The sequence below is a fragment of the Planococcus citri genome, chromosome 2, assembly GCF_950023065.1.
Source record: "Planococcus citri chromosome 2, ihPlaCitr1.1, whole genome shotgun sequence".
NCBI lineage: Eukaryota > Metazoa > Arthropoda > Insecta > Hemiptera > Pseudococcidae > Planococcus > Planococcus citri.
The window spans coordinates 38,971,416-38,994,054 of NC_088678.1; the positions used below are offsets into that span (position 1 = coordinate 38,971,416).

At 33.8% G+C, this 22,639-nt stretch overlaps 2 protein-coding genes and 1 pseudogene across 2 annotated transcripts; all 3 read left to right on the forward strand.

The window, feature by feature from the left end:
• Positions 1-2,871: 2,871 nt before the first annotated feature.
• LOC135835704 (arylsulfatase B-like) lies at positions 2,872-8,745 on the forward strand (annotated as a pseudogene).
• A 443-nt stretch (positions 8,746-9,188) lies between these two features.
• On the forward strand, positions 9,189-11,850 carry LOC135835706 (ADP-ribosylation factor-like protein 6). Its single transcript, XM_065350096.1, has 2 exons — positions 9,189-9,609; positions 11,327-11,850. The coding sequence occupies exons 1-2, from the start codon at positions 9,420-9,422 to the stop codon at positions 11,707-11,709; spliced, it is 573 nt and encodes a 190-aa protein (XP_065206168.1). The 5' UTR covers positions 9,189-9,419; the 3' UTR covers positions 11,710-11,850.
• Positions 11,851-12,323: 473 nt separating this feature from the next.
• Positions 12,324-21,589, forward strand: cdc14 (cell division cycle protein 14). The gene is made up of 11 exons (XM_065350095.1): positions 12,324-12,728; positions 13,019-13,191; positions 13,279-13,365; positions 13,490-13,569; positions 16,699-16,828; positions 16,914-16,995; positions 17,072-17,305; positions 17,390-17,528; positions 20,324-20,600; positions 20,676-20,803; positions 20,875-21,589. The coding sequence occupies exons 1-11, from the start codon at positions 12,686-12,688 to the stop codon at positions 21,065-21,067; spliced, it is 1,566 nt and encodes a 521-aa protein (XP_065206167.1). The 5' UTR covers positions 12,324-12,685; the 3' UTR covers positions 21,068-21,589.
• The last annotated feature ends 1,050 nt before the right edge of the window (positions 21,590-22,639 follow it).

The window sequence follows — 22,639 nt, forward strand, 5'->3', positions numbered from 1 at the left end:
AGCCCAACTACGCAAAATCAGCGAAAAAATACGACCACAATGCGATTTTATGTGTACTAATAGGCTTGTCAACTACGCCCTTCCCCCCCCCCCAGAATTCAACACTGCAATGTCTATCCGATAATATCGATGCGACCCATCAAAATAATATAACATTTCGCGTTGAACTCAAAAATCGCAATCATTTTTCATTTTGACCCCCTCCCCCGCGGTGGTATTTTGCCCCCCCCCTTCCAACTGAATGTAACGATGATATTGAACAAATTTTGCACATTACGTACGCGCCGATACTAGGGATTTATGTGTACGCAATCAGAGTGATTCTCATAATATTCGTTATGTGAGTATGCTTATCTTTCAAAAATTTTTATCCAATCTCCGCCCTCTCCCCTCCCGTTTTAAAACTATGTATGAACGTGGATTTGAAAACTTAACGTGACCCATCAAAATTACATAAAATTTCGCACTGAGCTCGAAAATTTCGATTAATTTTCATTTTGATCCTCCTCTCACTCACTATATTCGATTGACTATTGTTTCTCATGACTTCTTCAAGTCAACATGACGAGTCTAATGCAGGAAAGTACGATACGCGTGGTATGGAAATTCATTTTTTTTTCTAAGAGCGATTTTCATTTTAACCCTAATTCTTTTCATAGATGATAACGAAAAAAATCACTCCATACCTAAGGTCTATTCACCTCTTTAATTCCGGGTTCTTTCGTCCCATATTCCAACTCCCACGTCCACGTGTTACATTGCTACAAAACTGCATAAAGCTACCATCGTCGTCGATAAACCAACCAACAACTACCACGCGCAAATACGAAGGTACATTCATAAATCTGCGTGCAAATCGTATACCTAAGCGTTTATGGAAAACTTGCCATCTGCGTGTACCTCGTAAAACTTATACCAAAATTCGCTGCGAAACTCCCATAAACACCGTTTGATCACGCAAAACTCTATACAAAACCAAACGTTTAATGACACCACGAATAAGTACTCGTATTTCGAACGTAGATAGTCTCTCTGTAATTAATGGTAATTATTCGTTATAAACAAGCCGCGACTGACAAGGTTAACCTGCGCGAGAATAATCCAACTCGACTATACGCACGCATCGAGAGAGATCAATTGAAATGAGTTAATTTGTAACAACGTCGTCGACGTGTCTTCCTATGCTCATGAAAGTACGTACATACGAGTACGAGTAGTACGAAAAACGAAAATATATTTTCCTTTCTATGTGAAACAAAAACTAGGAAATTTTCGATGGAAAAATTGTACGCTTTGAGTATTGAAACCTTGAAAAGGGACTGCGAATAGTTTTACCTCGAGAAAAATACCTAAACTGTAAACATGCGTATATTTCCAGAATCGGAGAGAAAAAAAAACTTCCTCAGGCGATTGTTCTGGTGCAAGTTCGTGGAACTGAACAATTTTACGCACATGGAAATAAGGTGTATGAACCTTCGCTACTGTATAGGTGTTTACTGCTCGAGTTCTGGCAAATACTAGTATGTACCTAGATAGTCACGTGTAAATGGGTATCAGTCGAAGGACAATTCACCTCTTTGGGCGTTTCAATTTATAGATAATGCATCAAATCAGCAATTAATTGAGCTTGGTGAATGGACCATTTTAACTGGGAGCACGTTTTCGAATCTTAACCATTTTTGAAAAATTGAAGCCAAAATCCAATTTTGACCATGAGATGAATTTCAGGAACTAGATTTCTTTCTTTTTTTTCTGACAAGTTTGAAAATTCCAATTAGGCTTGTTATGAGTAATATTCAGAATCTCTGATCCAATCGATGGTAAAAAGCAAAGATTGAACTTGCATCTTGTTTCCGATTTATCAAATCGATTGATATAGTCTTGAGGCCCCTTAAAAGCCTTCAGCAGATTTCTGAATTGACGTAATAGCATACATACTTAATTCGTTTAAAGGGGTCCGCATGAAATTGTAATTAATCCTGCGAACTCAGATTAATTGTGCTAGCGACAGATTAGGAACATTTTTTCAAAATTTATACCCTTCTTCTACCATAAACTTAACGAGTACAGGTACAGTTTGTTTTTTGTAACTATAATGAATGCAAATTTCAAATATTCGAATTTTTATTTTGTTTAAAAGCAAATGAATTAGTTTATTTATTTCTACAATTATTTAATGCTGTCACTCAAACATCGATTTTTCTTATTTTTTATCAAAGTACGAAAATTCATAAGACTTAATTACCATTAAATTTTGAGCACTCAATTTAAAAAATTAGGGTCTTATCAGAGTTTTGAATTGTTTCAAAATAGCCCAAATTTAAGTACAGTACCTCTAGCTACCTACCTAAGTAATGTCTAACAGGGTGCACAACGTCTTATTTTCCCCCTTTTTAGATCATATTCCTTTCGCTAAAAAAGAACCATTTTTTCTCCATATTTTTTGCAAGCTTCTGATCAATATATAGGTACTAGGTAGGTACTAATGTTACATATTTAGATTATCGCGTTAAAATACTCGTCTCGTAGATAACTCGAAGTGTTAATTATACCTACCAACTTTTACAACAACATCACGAAGTTCATTCTGCTTTGACCGATATCACTTTTATTTTAAACCTAATCAAATCTCTCGACAGTTTGCATTCTACAAATAAACCATACCTAAACGAAAACCAACAAGCACACGTGCCGCCCGATTTGACAATCCTCTCTCTTTCCCTTCATCGTCATAAAACTTTGCATTACGAATACGAACGTATTTCTTCCGCTTTCAAACCAGATTAGTATACATGTACAAATCATTAACACATCGCGGTTATTTGAAATTGTCGTCATTGAAGTCGTCTCCGCCACCGCTACCCTGATGCAAATTGTCCTACTGCGACATACTCAATAAATTCACTGTCTGTTGGCATCCGTTTACTGGAATTAACTAGTTTCTGTGTTACCAATGCGCCGATTATGAGACTTATCGAAATAGACATTATTAAATGCATAGTACATCTACAATTTACATAATATAGCACGTGGTAAATTTATTGAAAATGTACGATAAGCAAAGTCTAAACTCTCACTATTCACTATTCACTATTCGTAATTTCGCGTCTGATATTGTGAGTTTATTTTTCATCAGTCATGTGCGCAATGAACTCCGTACACGCGATGATTTATTTCACCTCGGTGTTCGTATTGGTAATTTATTTTGCTCCTATTTGCGTAAATTCGGCTGAAAAAAGACCTAATGTTGTATTTATCGTCGCCGATGATTTGGTGAGTAGCATATGCCTATTGCCTACATGTTGATCGATATTATAGCCCTCTATTAAGTACTTAATACTAGCTGTGTTAATTCTATTTTCTAAGTGTTTTTTTCTCTCTTCAAATATTTGTTGATTTTGTTGCTTTAGGGATGGAATGATATGGGATTCCATGGCTTGGATCAGATCCCAACACCCAACATAGACGCCTTAGCGTATAGCGGAATCATACTGCAGAATTACTACGTGTTGCCAGTATGCACGCCATCTAGGAGCGCCTTGATGACAGGCATTCATCCTATAAATACAGGTTGGAACACACGCTCTCTTGTCGTCAATCAGAATGAAGTTTTGCATATGGAAATTTTTCAAAGGAGTGAACACTTGTTTTTTTTTTTTGGAATTGTGATTGGAATTTGGGCTTGCATGTACATATATCAAAAATGTGGATGTAACGATTTTTTTCTCTTGGGTAATTTTACCTCTGACCCTACTTTATTTGAACACTTCCAAAAATAATTCAATTTTCAAAATTTCAAAAATTGTCATGCCATGAGCTTGGAAGTTGGACTTAGGTTTTTGAGGTCGCTGATTTTAATTAATTGAGTGTCAGAGGTGAAATCCAGTGAAAAAATTGGAATCAACGAACTCTAAGAACTACATTTCCACGCCCATGTTACAATTTTGGCAAATTAATAGATCGACTCCGCTTCCGAGAGATCAATTTGAGGTTAAGGATAAAACTGAATGAAAAATCGAAATTAACCACGTTATAAAAAGCTAAATTTCCATTACTCGAGTTCGCCGTCGTCGTAGTCGCGCTCCTTTACAGGAGATAGCGTATACTTCCATCTATATCATCCGGTTTCTAGCGTATCTGATAGTTTCTTTCAGGGTCTTACAGGGAGAGTTGGCCGGTGAGTTTGTTGTTAACATCTCCGATCGTTTCCTCCCTCTTGTAGTTCTTCCTTGAATTTTCCCCTGTACCGCTAGCATGAAAATACCGTTTTCTCGTATTTTATGAGCTAGATACTTTAGCTTTCTGTTCTTTATATCTTCTACTACGACTTTCCGCTCCTCTCCTATTCTTGCTAATACTTCCTGGTTGGTGATGAAGTCCTTCCATGAGATACGTAGTAGCCTTCGATAGCACCACATCTCAAAAGCAGATATTTTCTTCTCGCATTCTGCACTCATGGTCCATGTTTCACAAGAATACTTCAGAACGGTCCATACGTAGCATCGCATAATTCTCTTTCTCAGAGCTAGACTCATCGTTCGATTTCCCAGCACATTGGCTAGGTTGTTAAAGGCGCTTTTTGCCATTCCAATCCGTGATTTGATTTCTTTATGATCTCTACCATCATTATTTATCAGCGCTCCAAGGTATCTGAACTGATTTACATTTTCAATTTCTTGAGTTCCAATGTTGATTTTGACCTCCTTTAAGTCTCCTTTTGTAAATCTCATCACCTTGGTCTTGCCTGCATTTATCTTCATTCCATATTTTAATCCAGCACTGTTGATTTGGTTGATCATTTTCTGCATCTGCGCCTCTGTTTCAGCAAGGATCACTTTGTCGTCTGCGTAGCTTATTTCATTTATTCTCTTGCCGTTGATCTTGAATCCCGTTTGTTTGATTCGCGCTTCTCTCATTATTTCTTCTGCGTACACGTTGAACAGCCTAGGTGAGAGGGGGCATCCTTGTCTCACACCTCTCTTTATACCACATCTATTCTCCGAGTACTCAGTTCCAAACTTGATGTTTGCGCTCTGCTCCCAGTACAGGTTCTTGATTATCCGCAGGTCTTTGTCATCGATATTGTATTTCTTCAGGATCTCCAGCATCCTCTCATGGTTGACACTATCAAATGCTTTTTCATAGTCGACGAAGCAAGCAATAATTTCCCTGTTTGCATTCAGTGCTCTTTGGATGATCACTTTCAGCAGGGCGATTGCGTCTCTCGTCCCTTTTTTTGCTACAAAGCCATATTGTGTTTCGCTTAGATTTTCATCTATAGTTACAATGTTTGAAATTTTGTAAATTGAAAACTTTTGCGGTTACTTTGGGTTATATACGTGCACATTTGAAATCAGCGACCTAAAAACCTTCATAATACATACAAACTTTCAGATTTTTGGTGCACCAGAATTGCAATTTGGCCCAATATGGGGCATTCAGGCATTTGAAAATCACAGACCTTGCTTTCGTAAATAAATTTCCTGTAAAATTTCCAAAAAAAAAAAGGTAGAAAAATTACAAGTTGAGAATTTTTTTGAACAAAAAAAAAACAACAATTTCAGTGAAAAATTTCTTTATGAAAACAGAAGACATGAATTTTAATATTTTCACCAATTTACGTACTTTCTCAATGAGTAACCATAATTTTTACAGGAATGCAACATCGAGTAATATTCGGCAACGAACCATGGGGTCTACCTTTAAACCTGAAGATCTTCCCCCAATACCTCAAAGATGATGGTTACAAGACTCATGCAGTGGGTAAATGGCACTTGGGCCACTGTCGTGCTGCTTACACTCCACTACATCGCGGATTTGATTCTCATTTTGGATACTGGACAGGCCGGCAAGACTACTTCGATCATACGGCTCAAGAATCAGTAAGATCATAATAGGTATTTTATATAGGTGCCTACTCTATAAAAAATCGTAATAGGTAACTTTATATTTTTTTAGGGCACTTATTGGGGCTACGATATGCGACGTGGAATGGATATTTCGTGGGATTCGTTCACCAACTATTCGACTGATCTCTTTACCGATGAAGCTGTGAAGATAATTAAATCGCACGATGCCTCCGATCCTTTGTTTTTATATGTGGCTCATTTAGCTGTTCATTCGGCTAATATGTATCAATTTTTACAAGCTCCCAAAGAGGTGATTAAGAAATTCAACTCTATTGAGGATATCAATCGACGTACATACGCAGGTACCCATTACCTGGCTTACTTAAAATATTTACTTTTCTTTTCTCCAGTGTATAATAAAAGTACTAAGTAACATCACTATACTGTTTTCAGCCATGCTATGGAAACTAGACGAATCTGTAGGCAAAATAATCGAAGCACTGTCCGAGAAAGGTCTCTTGCAAGATACCATAAATTGTGTTCACGACTGATAATGGAGGACCTGCAGCTGGATTTAATAGCAACGCTGCCTCAAATTGGCCTCTCCGAGGGGTATCATCACACTTTGACATTTTCTTCTTCACACCATTCATAGGCTAACAGCATAAAAATTCATTCAATTTATTTTTTCTGTACCAATAAATTCTAGGTAAAAGATACCTTATGGGAAGGAGGTGTCCGAGGTGGAGCAGTTGTATGGAGTAAGCTTTTGCCTTCTTCGAAAATCAGCAATCACTTAATGCATATTCAAGATTGGTTACCAACAATCCTCGCGGCTGTAAACAGCACCAGTCTGAAAGGTGAGTGAACTTCGAAAAATGAAGTCATAATATAAACATTCCATTGCATACGTAAATATACCATTGTCGAATTTAACATATAGGTAATTAATGAGTCGTCCTCTACCGAATTTATTCATTATTCGGCTCAATGAGACAGTGCAGGACAAAATTATAACTCTTTTAAAATCCAAGGCAATTACATTATTTTTTAAACTTTTACGTATGATTAATTTCTATTAAATCATTTTTTTTTTTTTAGGAAATTTGACATTTGATGGGCACAACGTTTGGCCACTTTTGACGGGAGAACAAAACTCGACAGATAACGATGAAATTATTTTAAATATTGATCAACTGAGGAATATGTCAGCTTTACGGAAAGGTGACTGGAAAGTAATATCAGGTAGGTCAATCAATATGATAGGTCACTAAAATGATTTTGATTTCCATTCTTTAGAAGAGTCCATTTCAATAAATAAAATATTGAGATCGCTGGAAAAAAAATTTGCTGAAGACTTCAGAACAGCTGAAAATTACCACTGGTGGATTTAGCAGACTAAAAATAGGATACCAACCAAATTTCAAGTTTTCAGGTCAATTTGACGAAATTTTGATTTTTTTTTCACGGAAAACAAGCGAAGTATAAGTATTTATTCAAATTTCTCAAAAATGGAAAAATGCAATTCAGCATCTAAAATTTTGTCTGGTGGTGTATTTTTGAAAATGGTTTGGATATTTTTCTCGAGCTTTTAATAAAATTAATTTTCCAAGTTTTGAAAGATGAAATTATTTTGCAGTTGCACTTATTACCCTCCCACATCTCCTCCATCAATTTATTGAGTCTTACACAAAAATCATAAACTTGAAAAAAATTTTCCACCCCACTCGAAATTTTAAAGCAGTAAAAAATCGCACATCGTATAGAATAAAAAAAGTCAGAAATTATATACGAAACCACTCAACCTGCAACCAAAGTCACTAACCTCAATTTCTGCGAAATTCGCCCTGCTGTGTACATTTTTAATTACCCCATACGTCTTCTCCTCTTCTCTTCTCATCCAGCACACTACCCTGACGTAATTAAATTCGTCGTTTACCAACGATTTCAGGGGAAATATACGACGGTAAATGGGACGGCTGGTACGGTCCTTCGGGTCGAGGTAGAGAATTCGCATATAATTTCACCGAAATCGAGAACAGCATGGTAGCGCGAGCGTTCAAAAATAACAACATTACTTTTCCTACAAGACAGACGATCAATGGATTACGGAAAAACGCTTCCGTTTTGTGTCGTCCGTGCAATAATCAACGATGTAAGTGGTACCTTTAGTTCTTCAGTCATATTTCATAATTTTATAAGCTCGATATTTCAACTCCATCTTGCCCCAATCTGCTAAAAGCACTTTCACGAAAAAATACTCGTATACGAAATAACCGTGTCGTATCGTATCATCTCTCCCACACAATCTAAAGTTGATCTTTTTTGGCCTTGGATTTTCCACCAACAGATGCAAAATTCGAAGAAAAACTTTCCTAATTAAATTACAAGTAGGTAGGTACATAATATATGTATGTACCTATACACTTTGTACGCAACGCGTAGGACACGACGATGAAATTAAAAAACTTCCATAAAACGTTGTCGAATTACGCAACGTAAAAGTATGAATAATGTATCTGTTTGTTTTTCCCTAAATCCTCGTATATAGGCAATTCGTGTAATTTGAAAACCGAAAAATATTGTCTCTTCAACGTTCGCAACGATCCCTGCGAGAATCACAATCGTGCTAACGACGAACCAGAGATACTCAGCATTCTGCTCGAAGCTTTAGAAACCTATAAACCGGTGAAGCCTCTTAATCAACCAGCAGATCCTTCTAGTCATCCGAAATATTGGAACTATACCTGGACCAATTGGCTGGATTTGGATAACGAAACAATCCTCATCAAATAGACATTTTTATTGGAAGAATCATTTTTAAAATAATTTTTATACCTATACTTACTCGTTTCTGTGATAGCTTTTTTACCGCCAATAAAAATTTTGAAAAAAAGTACGGTGAAATTTTATTAGAACTGGCGAGTAATTTCTGAATTATTAAAAATTACCATATGAGTGAGGGACTGAGACATGCAAAATATTAAAATCGATACAACAAGTAGAAAAAAATCTAATAAAAACATTATTTACTTAGATACGGGCTTTTGTTGGTGATTACGCGAGCAGTGTTGCCACCTAGCAACGAGCTGAATCCCGGAAAGGCTTTCTTAATGTGATGTGTCTAAACAGAGGTTTTAATTTTTCAAACATGTAGATCAGTCATTCTATTGGTTTGAGTGGTTTTGAAAATTTATGAAATAATTTTTCTGAAATACCTATTCACGTATATAGGTACTTGTCACATTCTCCTTCGTTTAGCTCATCCCTCCTCCAGTCCTCTCCTCCAACACTGATTCTCAGGCATTGATTACTAATATCTAACTTTTTTGCAATATTGTATTAAATCAAATCCTACACTTTTTGTGATTGCATCGAAATTTCAGTCACTTCGAAAATCAACCCTTTTGTATTGGGTCTTTTCCCGATTTCCCCTTTTAGTCAGGGCAACACTGTATCAATACTGCATCGCATTTTCGATACACCCGATAACAGGTCGTCAACACAACACAATGCATATGATTGTTTGCCAGTTCTGTTTAACATAATGCAAAGTATCTAGCAGCTAAAATGAAAATAATGGGCATTTTGGATAAATTAATAAACGCCTTCGGCATAAAGAAGAAAGAAGCGCGAATTTTGGTGCTCGGATTGAATAACAGTGGAAAAAGCACCTTGCTCAATCAGCTGAAAAACGATGATAACAAATCGCACAGTGAAGTCGTTCCCACGGTCGGATTCAATATAGAAAAATTCAAAAGTAAGGCATCATTTTACAAAAAAGAGCACTAATAACAGCAAAAGTGCCCGAAAATGCACAGCTTAAATTTTCTGCAAAAAGCACCACAAATCGCATCCACATTTTTGCACCAAAAAATTCACTCAATAAGCTCAGAACTTCAGTGCAAATCCTGATGAGAGGTTTAGTCGTTCCAAGGGTATCATTTCATAAGTTCACTTGAAACCAAAAAAATAAAAAAAATTCGTTGTCGAACCCTCAAAAATAGTGAAGAAATAACTTTTAAAAATGTGTAATTAAAGAATCACATTTTTGACCAAAATTTCATTCTTCTCTCCGAAATTTTTACTAATATTTATATTAGCCTTTGTCAAACTTGATATACATTTCAAGGATCATCAAAATTTTCTAACGTATTTTAACTTCGAAAAATTAAATTTTAACAAAAATATTTCGTAATTTCAAAACATGGTTTTAGATATTAGGAACAGAAATTCTGGATACGAAGATGAAAGAGAGGGGTGGGGGTTCATAACGTAATTTTGATATCTCAAATAGGACATATTTTTGGATAGAATTCCCACTCACAAAAATCATGCTCACAGAATGATTTTCTTCAAATAAGTACAAGAAACAGCTTTAGGTGTCATGGTTCTTCCTTTTTTTTTTTTAGGTAAATGTCAAATTTTTAAGTACCTACCTTAATTAGTGTCCTTTTGAATTGACTTAAATCACTCTTGGTTAAATTAATATCAATTTTTGAAGGTCAACAAAAAGTGAAAATGTCTCCTTTTTAAACAAATTTTACAATCTAATTTTTGAATTATTTTCCAAATCATTTTTCTGAGATAGCAAGTTCTATGTTTCTGTAAATTTAAAATTCTAATGTCAGAGCATGAATGATTTCCTGTAAAAATATGCAAAATGAACAACAAAAAGACTTGTTCATTAAAATGACATTAAAAAAAAAAAAAAATTGTAAATAAAAATCAAAGAGTGATAAGCTTTAAATTCTTTTCTCTTGAATTGGTAGTTATTAGCCAAAAATTGAAAAAACTTGCTCAGTATTTACATTTTTTTAAAAATTGAAATCAAAAAATCCCACAAATAAAATATATCTATCAAGTGGAAAATTATTTAATAAAGTTTGGTTTCATATTTTTACTCAATGAATAAATTTTAAAAAAAAATTTTAAAAAAACATGGAAAATAATTTGAATGCAACAATGAAATATCATCACGAAACATCTTTTCGATTATAATTTGAAAAACAGACATTATATTGAAGTAGACAAAAACATTGAAAAATGACTGAATTTTTTCATATAGAAATTCAAATGTTTTAATGTTTTAAAATGTTAAAAAAATAATTCAATCTCCAAAGGCGAAAAAATGCAAGCGTGTAAGCTGTTAATTTTTAAAATAAAACAAAAACAACAGTAGTAAAACAGAATAAATGGAATAAATGCATGTATATGTATAAAAATGAAAATGAGAACTACTCGTTGAATTGACTCAAAATTCACGAAAAAAATTCAGTAAGTAGGAAAAGAGATTGGAGGAGGGGGGGCTGTAGGACGGAAACTTTGAGAAATTGAATAATCTATGTAGAAACAGCAATAGGTAGGTACTTATTGTTTGTAACTTACACCTTTTTGAACCACTCTACAACTTCACATTACATATTTTAGACTCGATGCTTAAGCTTGCTTAAATTTTTGCAACTTTGATTTTTCAGACCAAAACATTGGATTTACAGCTTTCGATATGTCAGGTCAAGGTAGATACCGGGAACTTTGGGAACACTATTACAAAGACTGCGAAGGGATTATTTTTGTAATAGACAGCAGTGACAAGCTACGTTTGGCGGTGGTGAAAGACGAACTAGATTTATTGATCCAGCATCCGGATATATCTCCGAAATGTATTCCGATATTATTTCTAGCGAATAAAAAAGATCTTCGAGACGCCCTATCCAGCATAAAAATAGCTTCTAGTTTACACCTGGAACGGATCCAGGATAAACCTTGGCATATTTGTACGACAAATGCTCTGAATGGCGATGGTATCCAAGAAGGAATTCAATGGCTTACGCAGCAACTGTGCGATAAAATAAAATAACGCAAGTTTTCTCCCTTATATATACGATCATTTTTCTTCATCAATGTAGCAATTTCAAGTTATGTAATATTATGTACCTACGCGTATTTTGTAATTTATGTATTTCAATTTCTTGTTATAAAAATAAATTTATAAATTTTATTTTCATTCCTAAAAACGAACAAATTTCAATACCAAATATCCCTCGAGTAATTTTCTCAAATTTCAGAAGTCGGGCAAACTTTCGACGCGAAAAAAAATACCCAATAGCGAACTCAAAATTGGTGGAAAAAAATCTGAAGCAACGTTCAAGGTTATTTACCTTAATATAAATAATGTATACCCTTGAAAATCTTTCAAATCTCGACACCTCCGCACGTTATTAAACTTTCAAACTCCCCCAAGTCTACCTATCGAATAAATTTCAGCGCAAGCGCTCCACCGTTCCAAAAATTCACCCCGATAGAGAATTTTTTTCAATTTAAAAAAGTAAAAAGTTCTCATTCGTTAATTGTGCTACGTAACTGGAAGTTGGGCCAATCAGAACGCGTTATGGGGCGAATACGACGCCATATTCGATCCAGTTACTTTCGCAAATCGTAGTTTTGAATGAATGCGTAACCGCTTCGACTCCGCTCCGCGTATCTCTTGATTCTTGGGGTAACTTGGGTGCTTTTGGCTTGGGTTCTATCTCACTGCTCAGGTACCGAAAACGTCTTGTTTTTACAGATTATAACCAGTGATACCTGTTCTGCTGTACAGCCGTACAGCAAAGCCATTCATTTCGTCAACGTACATTCAGGTAGGTGGTTGTAGGTGTCAATGTTGTTTATATACGGAGGTGTTCGATCTTTCGCGTCGTATGCATCGGTTTGATATTTTACAAGTTTAGAATTTAATAATAAAATCGAAAGTCTCGCGCAAAATATGATACTCTGACGAGGTGAAAGCTGAATTCATTCGTCGAAACAATTTTTCCACACACATCATATCGAAAATGGAGCTAAAGGATTTCCTCTACGTTGGAGAATATCTCAAAGGTAAGCGTCATCGATTTAAATTTATACGTTATAACGTTCAAAACAATACGTTGAATTGTGTCAATTTTGATTATATATTTTTTACGAAAAAATAATTCCTCAATTTTTTCAATTTTTTATACTCTTTATAACATAATTAAATAATTATCAGGGAATAATAAACACTTTTCTAATCGTACTCTGATAATAAATGTATACCACTCTGTGCGCTGTTTACAAACAGATTTAATTTAAAACTGTGTTAAGAGCTTATCAGTCACTTAAACACCTTGTTTATTTTTTTTTTACAGATCGACTGTACTTTGCTACAGTTCAAAATGGAATCGTACCAGTATCTTCGAGTAAATACCACTATTTTTGTATCGATGATATCCTAGTCTATGAAAATTTCTATTTCGATTTTGGGCCACTGAATTTATCAATGTTGTATCGATACTGCACAATGATTTCAAAATGTCTAAACGTAAGCTGAATTTTATCACTGACAGCTTTTGAAATCCGCAGTTTTAAATTTTTTACTAATAATGCGGCATTTTTTCTGTCCATGTAGACTTTCACTGATAAAATAATAATCCACTATACTACGATGAACGAGAAGAAAAGATCGAATGCAGCATTTCTAATATCGTCTTTCGCTGTAAGTATTTTGAAAGCGTAGACAGACGCTACTTCTAAATGACTCCCAACGGAGTTTTGTTAGACGTTTCTAATTTTTGTCTCGTTTTTTTTTTTCTTCTCGCATCCATTCTACTTCAACACAGTTGATTTATCTGAATAAAACCGTCGAAGAAGCGTATTCTCCATTGACTGGAAAACATATCCCACCATTTTTACCGTTCAGGTAAGAAAAGTATTTTGATAAATTGCTTCTTTCAATAATACGTGCGCAATTTAATGTAGAAAGAATCAAAAATTTTCTCGAAATTAGGTTACCAACCTCGTTCGGTCTTCTAAAATCAATTACGTGGTTTGTAGCTTGCATGTGAAATTACTCGCAGCCTTATGAATGAAGGGGATGAAAGGAAGAAATGTAATAGAATATGATAAATGTGAGCAGTCATTTTTTAAAACTTCAATACTTATTATGGTCTTGAAATTATCAAACTAAAAATTTTGTTCTCTATATGTCGTAAAAAATGAGTTCATCGATTATTAAGGAGAACGAGATGATTTGAAAGCGTTTAAGATTTCAGTAAACACAGATAATAATTCCAAAATACATTTCAATTTTTTTTCTTATATCAAAGAGAGAAGAATATTTACCTACGTATTTGGGGAAAAAACGAATGAACCAATTTGATAAAAATTGAAAATGAAGTCGAAAAAAAATTATAGAAGTTCTAATGTTTTTCATTTTCAAAAAAAAATTAGTCAAAATTAAAAGAAAAAAAGAAAGAAACTCCAATCTAGGTACTTACTTTACTTTTTTACAATTTTTTTGCATTCTCTTCACAATAAAGGTAAAGAATGAAAAATAGATTGTATTAATAAAATAGGTAACTAGTCTAAAATACATCAAATTTCCTTCCTTTTTAATTTTTTTGGCAATTTTTCCGAAACTGGAAAATCCAAAAATCTACTGGAGGCTCCAGAATGGCCCGAAAAATATAACCAGTCGATTTCAGAGGTCAAAATGAGGTACATATAAAATAAATAGCTTTCTACTTTGACATGTGAATGAGCCAGAAATTTCCCATTTTTTTTTTTCAAAAATAATCGATGGAGAAAATTTTGGATACCACACAATCCAAAAAATTATAGGATCATTCGCTATCTCTTCAACCAAAAGTGTGATTTTTGGCCGTCTTCTTATTTTTCTTATTTTTTTACTTTATCTAGTCACAGAAAAACTAGAGGGGAGGGAGAAGGATCTTCAAGTTTTCATCATATTCATATACGTATGTCGTGGTTCTCAACTTTGGAAGCATATAACTTCTTCAAAAACTCGTTAAAATTCAATTCAGAAAGTTACACCAAAGTTTTCAAAAGTTGAGCTTTTCAATTGAAAGTTTAACTTTCAAAATGACGCTGTAAGTGCAAACTATAAAGTGACACGAGAATTACCATTTATGTATCTTTCAGTACTATTTTGAGATTCGCCATTTTTAAAATGGACATTCTTATTAATCAAGGGAGCATCCCCTCTTTAATTATTTTGGGGGCAGTATTGGAAAATAATGACGAAGTGATGTGATACATCAAAGAGTACGTTTTAGAAAAAAGTGAATACAAAATATAACCTTGTTTTTCCGATTATAACCCTTCTTCCACCTGCAATTAGGGTCACAACTACGTAGAAAAATTTACTAAGCCATGCGATATCAAATGGTACGCTTTTGAAGCCGCTAAACACGAATGTGACCTAATTAATTTTTTCAATACGATCTCTTGCGACCCACAAGTTCTCACAAGAGACGTAGGCATAATAAGAAATTGAAGGAACTACTATTTCAAATTATTGATACAATAAAACTTTACGAATTTATCCTGCCATAATTTTTGAAAATTATCGAAATTAATTCTTCACCAATACGGCCAATCTTCACAATACTGAAAAGGTTACGAATAAGTAATTAAAAATTACAGAAATAATTCAACTTCTCAAAAAAATTAGAATTAAAATTTTCATCTTTAGAATTGAAAAAGCTGCAAAGCAACACAGGAGACTAAAATTTGATGTAGGTACTTACATTTGAAAATTTGAGTCAATTATAGCTTCATTAATTTTTACAAAGGCTACATTGTCACGACATTTTTTTGTTCGTCGTGAAAGGTCAGATCACAATTCAAAATGAAACTTTTCATTTTTGAACATTTTTAACAAATTTTTATCAAAATTCATTTTGTAGCAGGTTATCTGTTGGCCATAAAAACTATAAAACAGATGCATACATTTTTACTAAAAATGCCTAAAAATCAAATTTTTCTTTGAAATTAATAGTGATTTTTCAATACTTTTCGGGGAGAGAGGAAAAAACAGGCATCTGGAACCGAAATATTTCAAATTTACAGCAACTTGATAACCCATTATGAGACAAAAATTTACAGAAATTTTCCAGTTTTTCTCCTTAAAAATAAAAGAGTACTTCCCTCTCCCTCCCAAAAAAGAATCATAATACGAAATCAAATTTTCACCTTGTAATATGGACTCAGTTCACACAGCAATCGGGGAAAAAAATTGTTAAAATTTCATTTTTTAATAAAACGAATATACTGCTCTTAAAAAAAGCAAGCATAAACCATCAGAAAATTTCCCATCCTTTTAGAAATCCATTTTTTTGCATCTCGTTTCAGGATCTAATTTTCAGTCACTATACATTTTTCGATCGCTTGTTTCACTTTCAAAATTCGTCATCCTATTTCTTTCATTGGACAGGTTTTATATATGAAAACAAGATTATAGGGAGTGAAGGTCTTTGAATTTTATTTTACGCCCCGCGGCCCTGACCAAGATTTTTATCATAAAGTTCACCCATAAGCTTGGCATAGACGATAAAATGTTCAAAGAAACCAAACTATTTTCAAAAAGTACGAATTTCCAAACAAATTACCAATAGGTACCTACCATTTTAAAAAATAGCAGAATAATATCGTTTAGACGATTTGTTCATCTGAAATACAATTTTCTTCGCAATTCAAGCAGTAAAATTTTTCCATAATTTTTTTATTCCGCCCGATTACCAAATTTTTACCATACATGGTTCGTATTTTACATCAACGTATCTACGTCTTATTACTCAGAGCTTCTCATCCCAGACCAATGGAAAGAGGAAAGAGGAAGATTCTTCAGTAACCGAACATAGCCACTTTTGATTTCTATAGTGTCCAGATTTTCCAGACCACTTCTCAATCATAATAAAAATCTCACGACCACTTGACCTCCACCCACACCCACATTGTACACTTGTTTGTTTACGATATGGTGTTTCGTTGTTTGCCCAATGATACCACAATACGTATTTTGTTACAGAGACGCAACAACCACCGAACCTACCATAACCATATCGATCAAAGATTGCCTTCAGGCGATCTTCAGAGCCCACGCATTAGGATTCTTCCGTTTCAATGATTTCAATTTAGCCGAATACGAGAATTACGAAGTAATTAGATCATCTTTTTTATTGGTGTCATTGTTTTCTATATCTTCTACTTCCAAAAAAGGTAATTTTCTTACTTTCAATGTAGAGAGTCGAAGAAGGAGACATGAATTGGATAGTGCCTCAAAAGTTCCTCGCCTTTAGCGGACCTCATTCTCACGTCGATAAAGGTATCTGCAAATTTTTCGAATCATTCGTCTCGGTATATTTCAATTCACTTGATTTTGAATTCTTTCATTTACCCAGCCAATTCTCAAGAACACGCACCCGAATACTATTTTTCGTACTTCAAGACCAATGGCGTAACAAACATCATACGATTGAATAAAAAATCGTACGATGCGAATCGTTTCATCGATAGCGGTTTCCAACATAACGATTTGTATTTCCACGATGGCAGCACACCCAGTAACCTGATTTTGGAAAAATTTTTCAAAATCACCGAAAACGCTCCCGGTGCTGTGGCTGTACATTGCAAAGGTAAAGGACAAGGTTACTACTGATCGCGATATTAATCTAAAACGATTGTTCATTGAATCGGTATTTTTTATTAATTTTTTTCAGCCGGACTTGGCAGAACCGGATCGGTTATTGCGTGTTACCTTATGAAGCATTACAGATTCAATGTAGGAGAAGCCATTGCGTGGGTACGAATTTGTCGGCCCGGTTCTATAATTGGTATTCAGCAAAAATGGTTACACGAGTAAGTACATATGTATCGAGTGACGTGATAATACATTATGACGTAGTCTATCGCGCGTAGTACTTGATCGAAAATTCACACTTTTTATCATCCTCCCCGTGTATTCATGCTAATTAACCTACTAACGAGTAAAAAATTACAATTTAAATGGTCATTTCCGGCTCGATGTTCCGTAGAGACAACGCAGGAAGTACTCGTATTTTGAGTAAACACAGTCGGCCTCATCACTCAGGCTTTATGATGAAATCACGACGATTGCCACTAAATTGTTTCCAACATATGGGATAGGTTTTTCACGCTGCGTATTACGAAAATAGCAGAAAAAAAAGAAAACAACTGAAATTTAATTATTGGTGATTATTTTTCGGGTCTTCCTCTTTGAAATGAGAGGAAATTACAGAGCGGTTGTTTTGATCATCTCGTCTCCTCTCGTTTGTTTTGAAATTACTCGTATCGGATGCGTATTTCTATTGCTGTGACAGACGCGATGTTTTTCAAAAGGTCGAATAGGTACATGTCGGGCATACGAGTATAGTTTGTTTGTTTATCAAGTTTATGCAATATTAGTCGATTTGCTTCGATTACTACACATGGGTACATTTTAGTTCGATTAGTGCACACCTTTTTATTATTACGACCATCGTTACTAATCGTCATTGCCATTTTGGAATATATTTATTCGTAGTGTTCTTTCCCCCCTCCCCCTGCTCCTCCATCCGACTGTATTTAATCTCTTAACGCTATCAGAGCAGTTGTATAAATTTTCCAAGGACTAAGAGTAGGATTTACGAGAATCGTAAACTCGACTAGAGTAAAATTTTCATCAAGTTTAAATGAAACTATGGGTACAGCTAGATTAAGCCAATGTATAAAAGCAGCAAAGAGACAAGAGAAGAGAAACTGAGAAACATAGAAAGATTTCGAGCTATGAACGATAACTTATAACGATAATAATGGTACGTTGAATGATTTATAGGTTGATTGTATGCAGAGTTTGAATTTCGCAAGTCGAGCGTAGGAGATTTTGGTGGTTCTTTGACCTGTACTTGATTTGAAAAAAAAAATCATCTTGTTAGGATTTGTATTTCGATGGCTCGAGGTTATTTGTCCGCGAGGTATTATTGATTATCGATTTCTAATACGTTGAGTATACCGGATATTTCGCAGATATTGAATACGAATTTATGATATTCTATTTATCATTTGCGAAAATATTGCGTGGTGGAATGAAACCGGTTGAATGGTTTTTTTTTCGTCTAAAAAAAATCGATTATTGATTATGATGGAATAAATGATCTATTATTATTTGCACAGGAGAAATCTATTTCTTCAATTTAAATTTCAAAATTTATAGTCGATCAAGTATTTCAAACACTAGGAAATATTTTTCAAAAACCAAATACGAAAATTCGTTTACAAAAGTCAGTTGCTCAGAACTGAGAAATAATCTTTGTCAAATTTTGATATTTTTTACGGAAAATAGAATATTTAAAATTTTAAAAATTCGTCAAAAATAATAAAAAAAAAAGCAACACTGTAATTTTCTCAATTTTCTTCAAAGGACAGCTTTCAACTTTTGTATTCATTATAAAAAGTTGAGCTTTTATCCAGAAATGTTAACTATAGCTTTTCAAATTTAATTACTAATTTTGAATCTGATCTGTTGGCTTCACGTAAAACTCTTCTAAATAGATTTGCTCTAAATTCAACCTGTCTTGAGATACATATGCACCTTCCCACTGCCTTCAAGTTTTAAACAAAGCAAAAAATAATCAACGCCGTTTTCATTCGTCTATTTTCACGAGTTGTTCAGTGTTCAACGATGAGATTTTTTTATCAATTCCCTGGAGGTCACACGTGGTGAAGTTCGCTCTTTATTCTACATAGAGACACTGAAATTTAAACTTTCGAGGACAATTTTTTAAAGACTTTAAGTACCAGTCTTTCGTAAAAATTGGTACAAAAAATTGGAACTTTTTGTTTAAATTGGCAACGTGAGTTGCAAATCTTGCGAGAAAGTTGGATTTTTCAACGTTTGTTATGCCGCTTGAAAGATTATTCATCTAACAAGTTTCCAGTACCTAGTGGGAATCACGTAGGGATTAAATAAAGATACTAAAGAGATTAGGAATTTCAGTTCTGAGAGATAAAAACATTCGTAAGAAGGGAAATTGTTGAAAAGTCGTTTCTCTAGTCAATCTATCCCCTCGCTCGTGCAATCATCGTTAATTTTTTTTTGTGAAGCTCTTATGAGGATTACGAAAATAAAAAAAAATGAACCAAAATTGAATCAGGCATTTCACAAGAATGAATTTTTTGTACCGAAACGTCTCGATAGTGAATTTCAACGATTTTCGACCGTTTTTCTCTCTTCATGAAATATTGATAACAAGTAGGTAATAAATTATTGTGTTGATATTCACGTCATATTTTCCATTAAAAATTCAATTCGCCAAATTCGAGCCGAAAAATATTAGAGAGAGAAAGCTGAACTTATCAAGCCTGTTGAAACTTTGAACGAACTTCTACCTAAACATTCGATTATTCGAAAGGCAGGCTAAATATTAATGAAATGACGCGTAAAAAACTCACCAATCGATGACCATTTAAATATTTAAGTAATCGATGACGTCCATTCTTCAAGTGACATCCTAAAAAAAAAAAAAGGAAAAATCTATATTTAGAACACAATCTAAAAATACCATGTTGACTTTTCGATATTCATTGGTAAAAAATAAACAAATTATTTTCGAACGTCAACGCGTTAATCGAATTTAATGGTTATTTGATTGCAGTAAAAAAACTCAATTGTGGATCGAAGGCAATAGATACCGTAAAAAGAAGTACGGCAGCGCGAATTTCATTCCTACCCATAAATATGGAATTTATAGCAACGAGATTCACGCTCTTCGTAACGGTGATCAAATCCAAAGGGAATTTTTATACGAGCCTACGGTGCTAAAGAAAGCCGATATATCCGATATAATGCATAATATAGGTGCCATTAATTTGGAAGACAAGGACGAAGTTTGTAAAGCGCGAGTTTCCATTCACGACCAAAATTACGAAAAAGTGAGTTTGACAGGGTCTCTTTCAATTCGCCTGTAATAAATGTTCGATCAATTTATTTGGATGAAAAAATTACAGAAAAAGGTCGAATTGACTTCGGCAGCGATACGAAATTCTCGAAGTCGCGTCAACGCTTCCCAAGGCGATAAACTTTACCAAATAAAAGCATCTCGAAAACAGCCCAGAAGCCTGTCTACACCAATTACGTAAGTTTCCGCAGTTTCCACCTACGATCATTCACTCGAGATAATTAATCGATAATTTCGTATTTTTACAGCGCTGCTGGTTTAAAACCTGGCAGAACTATAACTTACACCAAAGTAAAACACCAACCATCTTCCAGTATTTACAATGTACCGATAGAAATGCCCAAACCAGCTTTCTGTTTACCATCCAATTTCTACTCAGAGTTCCCGGTCGAACATACCAATGGATATCAACCGAGTAGGAGTTTTTACTCCAAAAGATGATCAAATCGTAATCCTTCCCGTTGTTTTTATATATCTACTTTCTTTTTTTTCCTTGACTATTTTAATTACCTAATTAATTTCTCTCTATAAAGTATTTATCTATCTCTCTTTTATTCCAGTAGAACGAAAAACTCCAAGAAATGCGTATCAGTATTACCTTTTTTTAAATAATACTCAATCATTAGAAATGTTTTTTCTTTCTTTAATACTTTTTTTCTGGTCGTAGCGTGAGTATCGTTTTGTTATTTATGTCGTGTTTTTTTTTGGTAATTTTTTTTCTTCTTTTATATACTCGTAATCTACCTTTACCGAGGTATACCCTACGTATAGAATATGTATTTATTCAATAATGCCGCAGTGTAATAGCTTTGTGATTTTTATGTTTTATTTTCTTCCTTATTTTACTTTCTTTATTTTTTTCTCTCATTTTTTTCTTCTTCTTTGTATTACCTATTGCTATTATTCATTTAATTGTGCAATATGTGATTGTTACTTGATTAATAAAGTACAAATTAGAATGTTTATGGGGTGAATTAATTTTAATTAACCTTCTTTGCAACTTATTTGTTGGAATTGGAATTAAACGTTGGAGGTTCATGACTTGACCTAGAGACATTATAGTATGAATGTAAAAGGATTAAAAAATGGAAAACAATGGAAGAAAAATTTTGTCAGAAATTTATCGTATAATTTAAAAAATAAAAATAAAAATAAAAATGAAAAAACCACTTTTTTAAAATTAAGAATCAGCTTATCTTATTCTTGAATTTTAATTCTAAAATTAACAAAAAGACATGGAAGTGTAATAAATGCATAAATAATCGTCACTTCTGCATCCTATAATGCATTTCTGTAAATTCTTAAAAATGATTTGTGGAGAGTGAAATCAATACTTGTTGGTGAATTTTCAGTTTCTACTGATTTGGATACTCATCATTCATCAGTGTCATTAAACCAATGTTTCTTGTGAAAAATTAAAAAAAAAACGTTGAAGAATGAAGAATAATTAGGTATTCGTGAATTTTTAGTTTTTTCAAAATTAATTTTGTTTTCACACAAAGATTAACAAAACGGAAAACATGCAAAAGCAAGATTTTGGACAAGAAATTTTTATAAATGTTTCAATTTTGAAGAAGGTCGGAGGGAGGGAATTATTTCAAAGTTTGATTATGCAAAAAATTCGAGTTTTTTGCAATTTTAACCATTTGAGGAGCGACATTCCAAAACGTCCTATGCATGTCCACTTTTTGAAATTTTCCTTTTAATCTGATAAATTGGCTATATAGGCGAGTTTAACACTTTATTTGGGTGGATTTATGATGTAGGAATGTAGCTAACACTTCATCTACCAGATACCGCTAAAAAAAATTCAATAAAAATGGACAAAGTGCGTTTTGGAACATTATTTTATTTTTTTTTAAAACGTAATTCGAAAAAAATGGACTAAGGGCACTTTGGAATATTGCTCCTCATTTCAATACTTTAACAATTGAAGAAAATCCCAGAACTACTCGTGAAAAAAAATCAACATTCTGAAAGGAAAAGAAAATAAATAAATGTAAAATTATGAAG

Bases quoted from the DNA above. Each gene is read 5' to 3' on its own strand.
- LOC135835706 (XM_065350096.1), top strand. From the start codon at position 9,420: ATGAAAATAATGGGCATTTTGGATAAATTAATAAACGCCTTCGGCATA. The intron at 9,610-11,326 runs GTAAGGCATCAT...TTGATTTTTCAG, and splicing joins CAATATAGAAAAATTCAAAA to ACCAAAACATTGGATTTACA.
- cdc14 (XM_065350095.1), top strand. From the start codon at position 12,686: ATGGAGCTAAAGGATTTCCTCTACGTTGGAGAATATCTCAAAG. The intron at 12,729-13,018 runs GTAAGCGTCATC...TTTTTTTTACAG, and splicing joins CGTTGGAGAATATCTCAAAG to ATCGACTGTACTTTGCTACA. The intron at 13,570-16,698 runs GTAAGAAAAGTA...ATTTTGTTACAG, and splicing joins CCACCATTTTTACCGTTCAG to AGACGCAACAACCACCGAAC.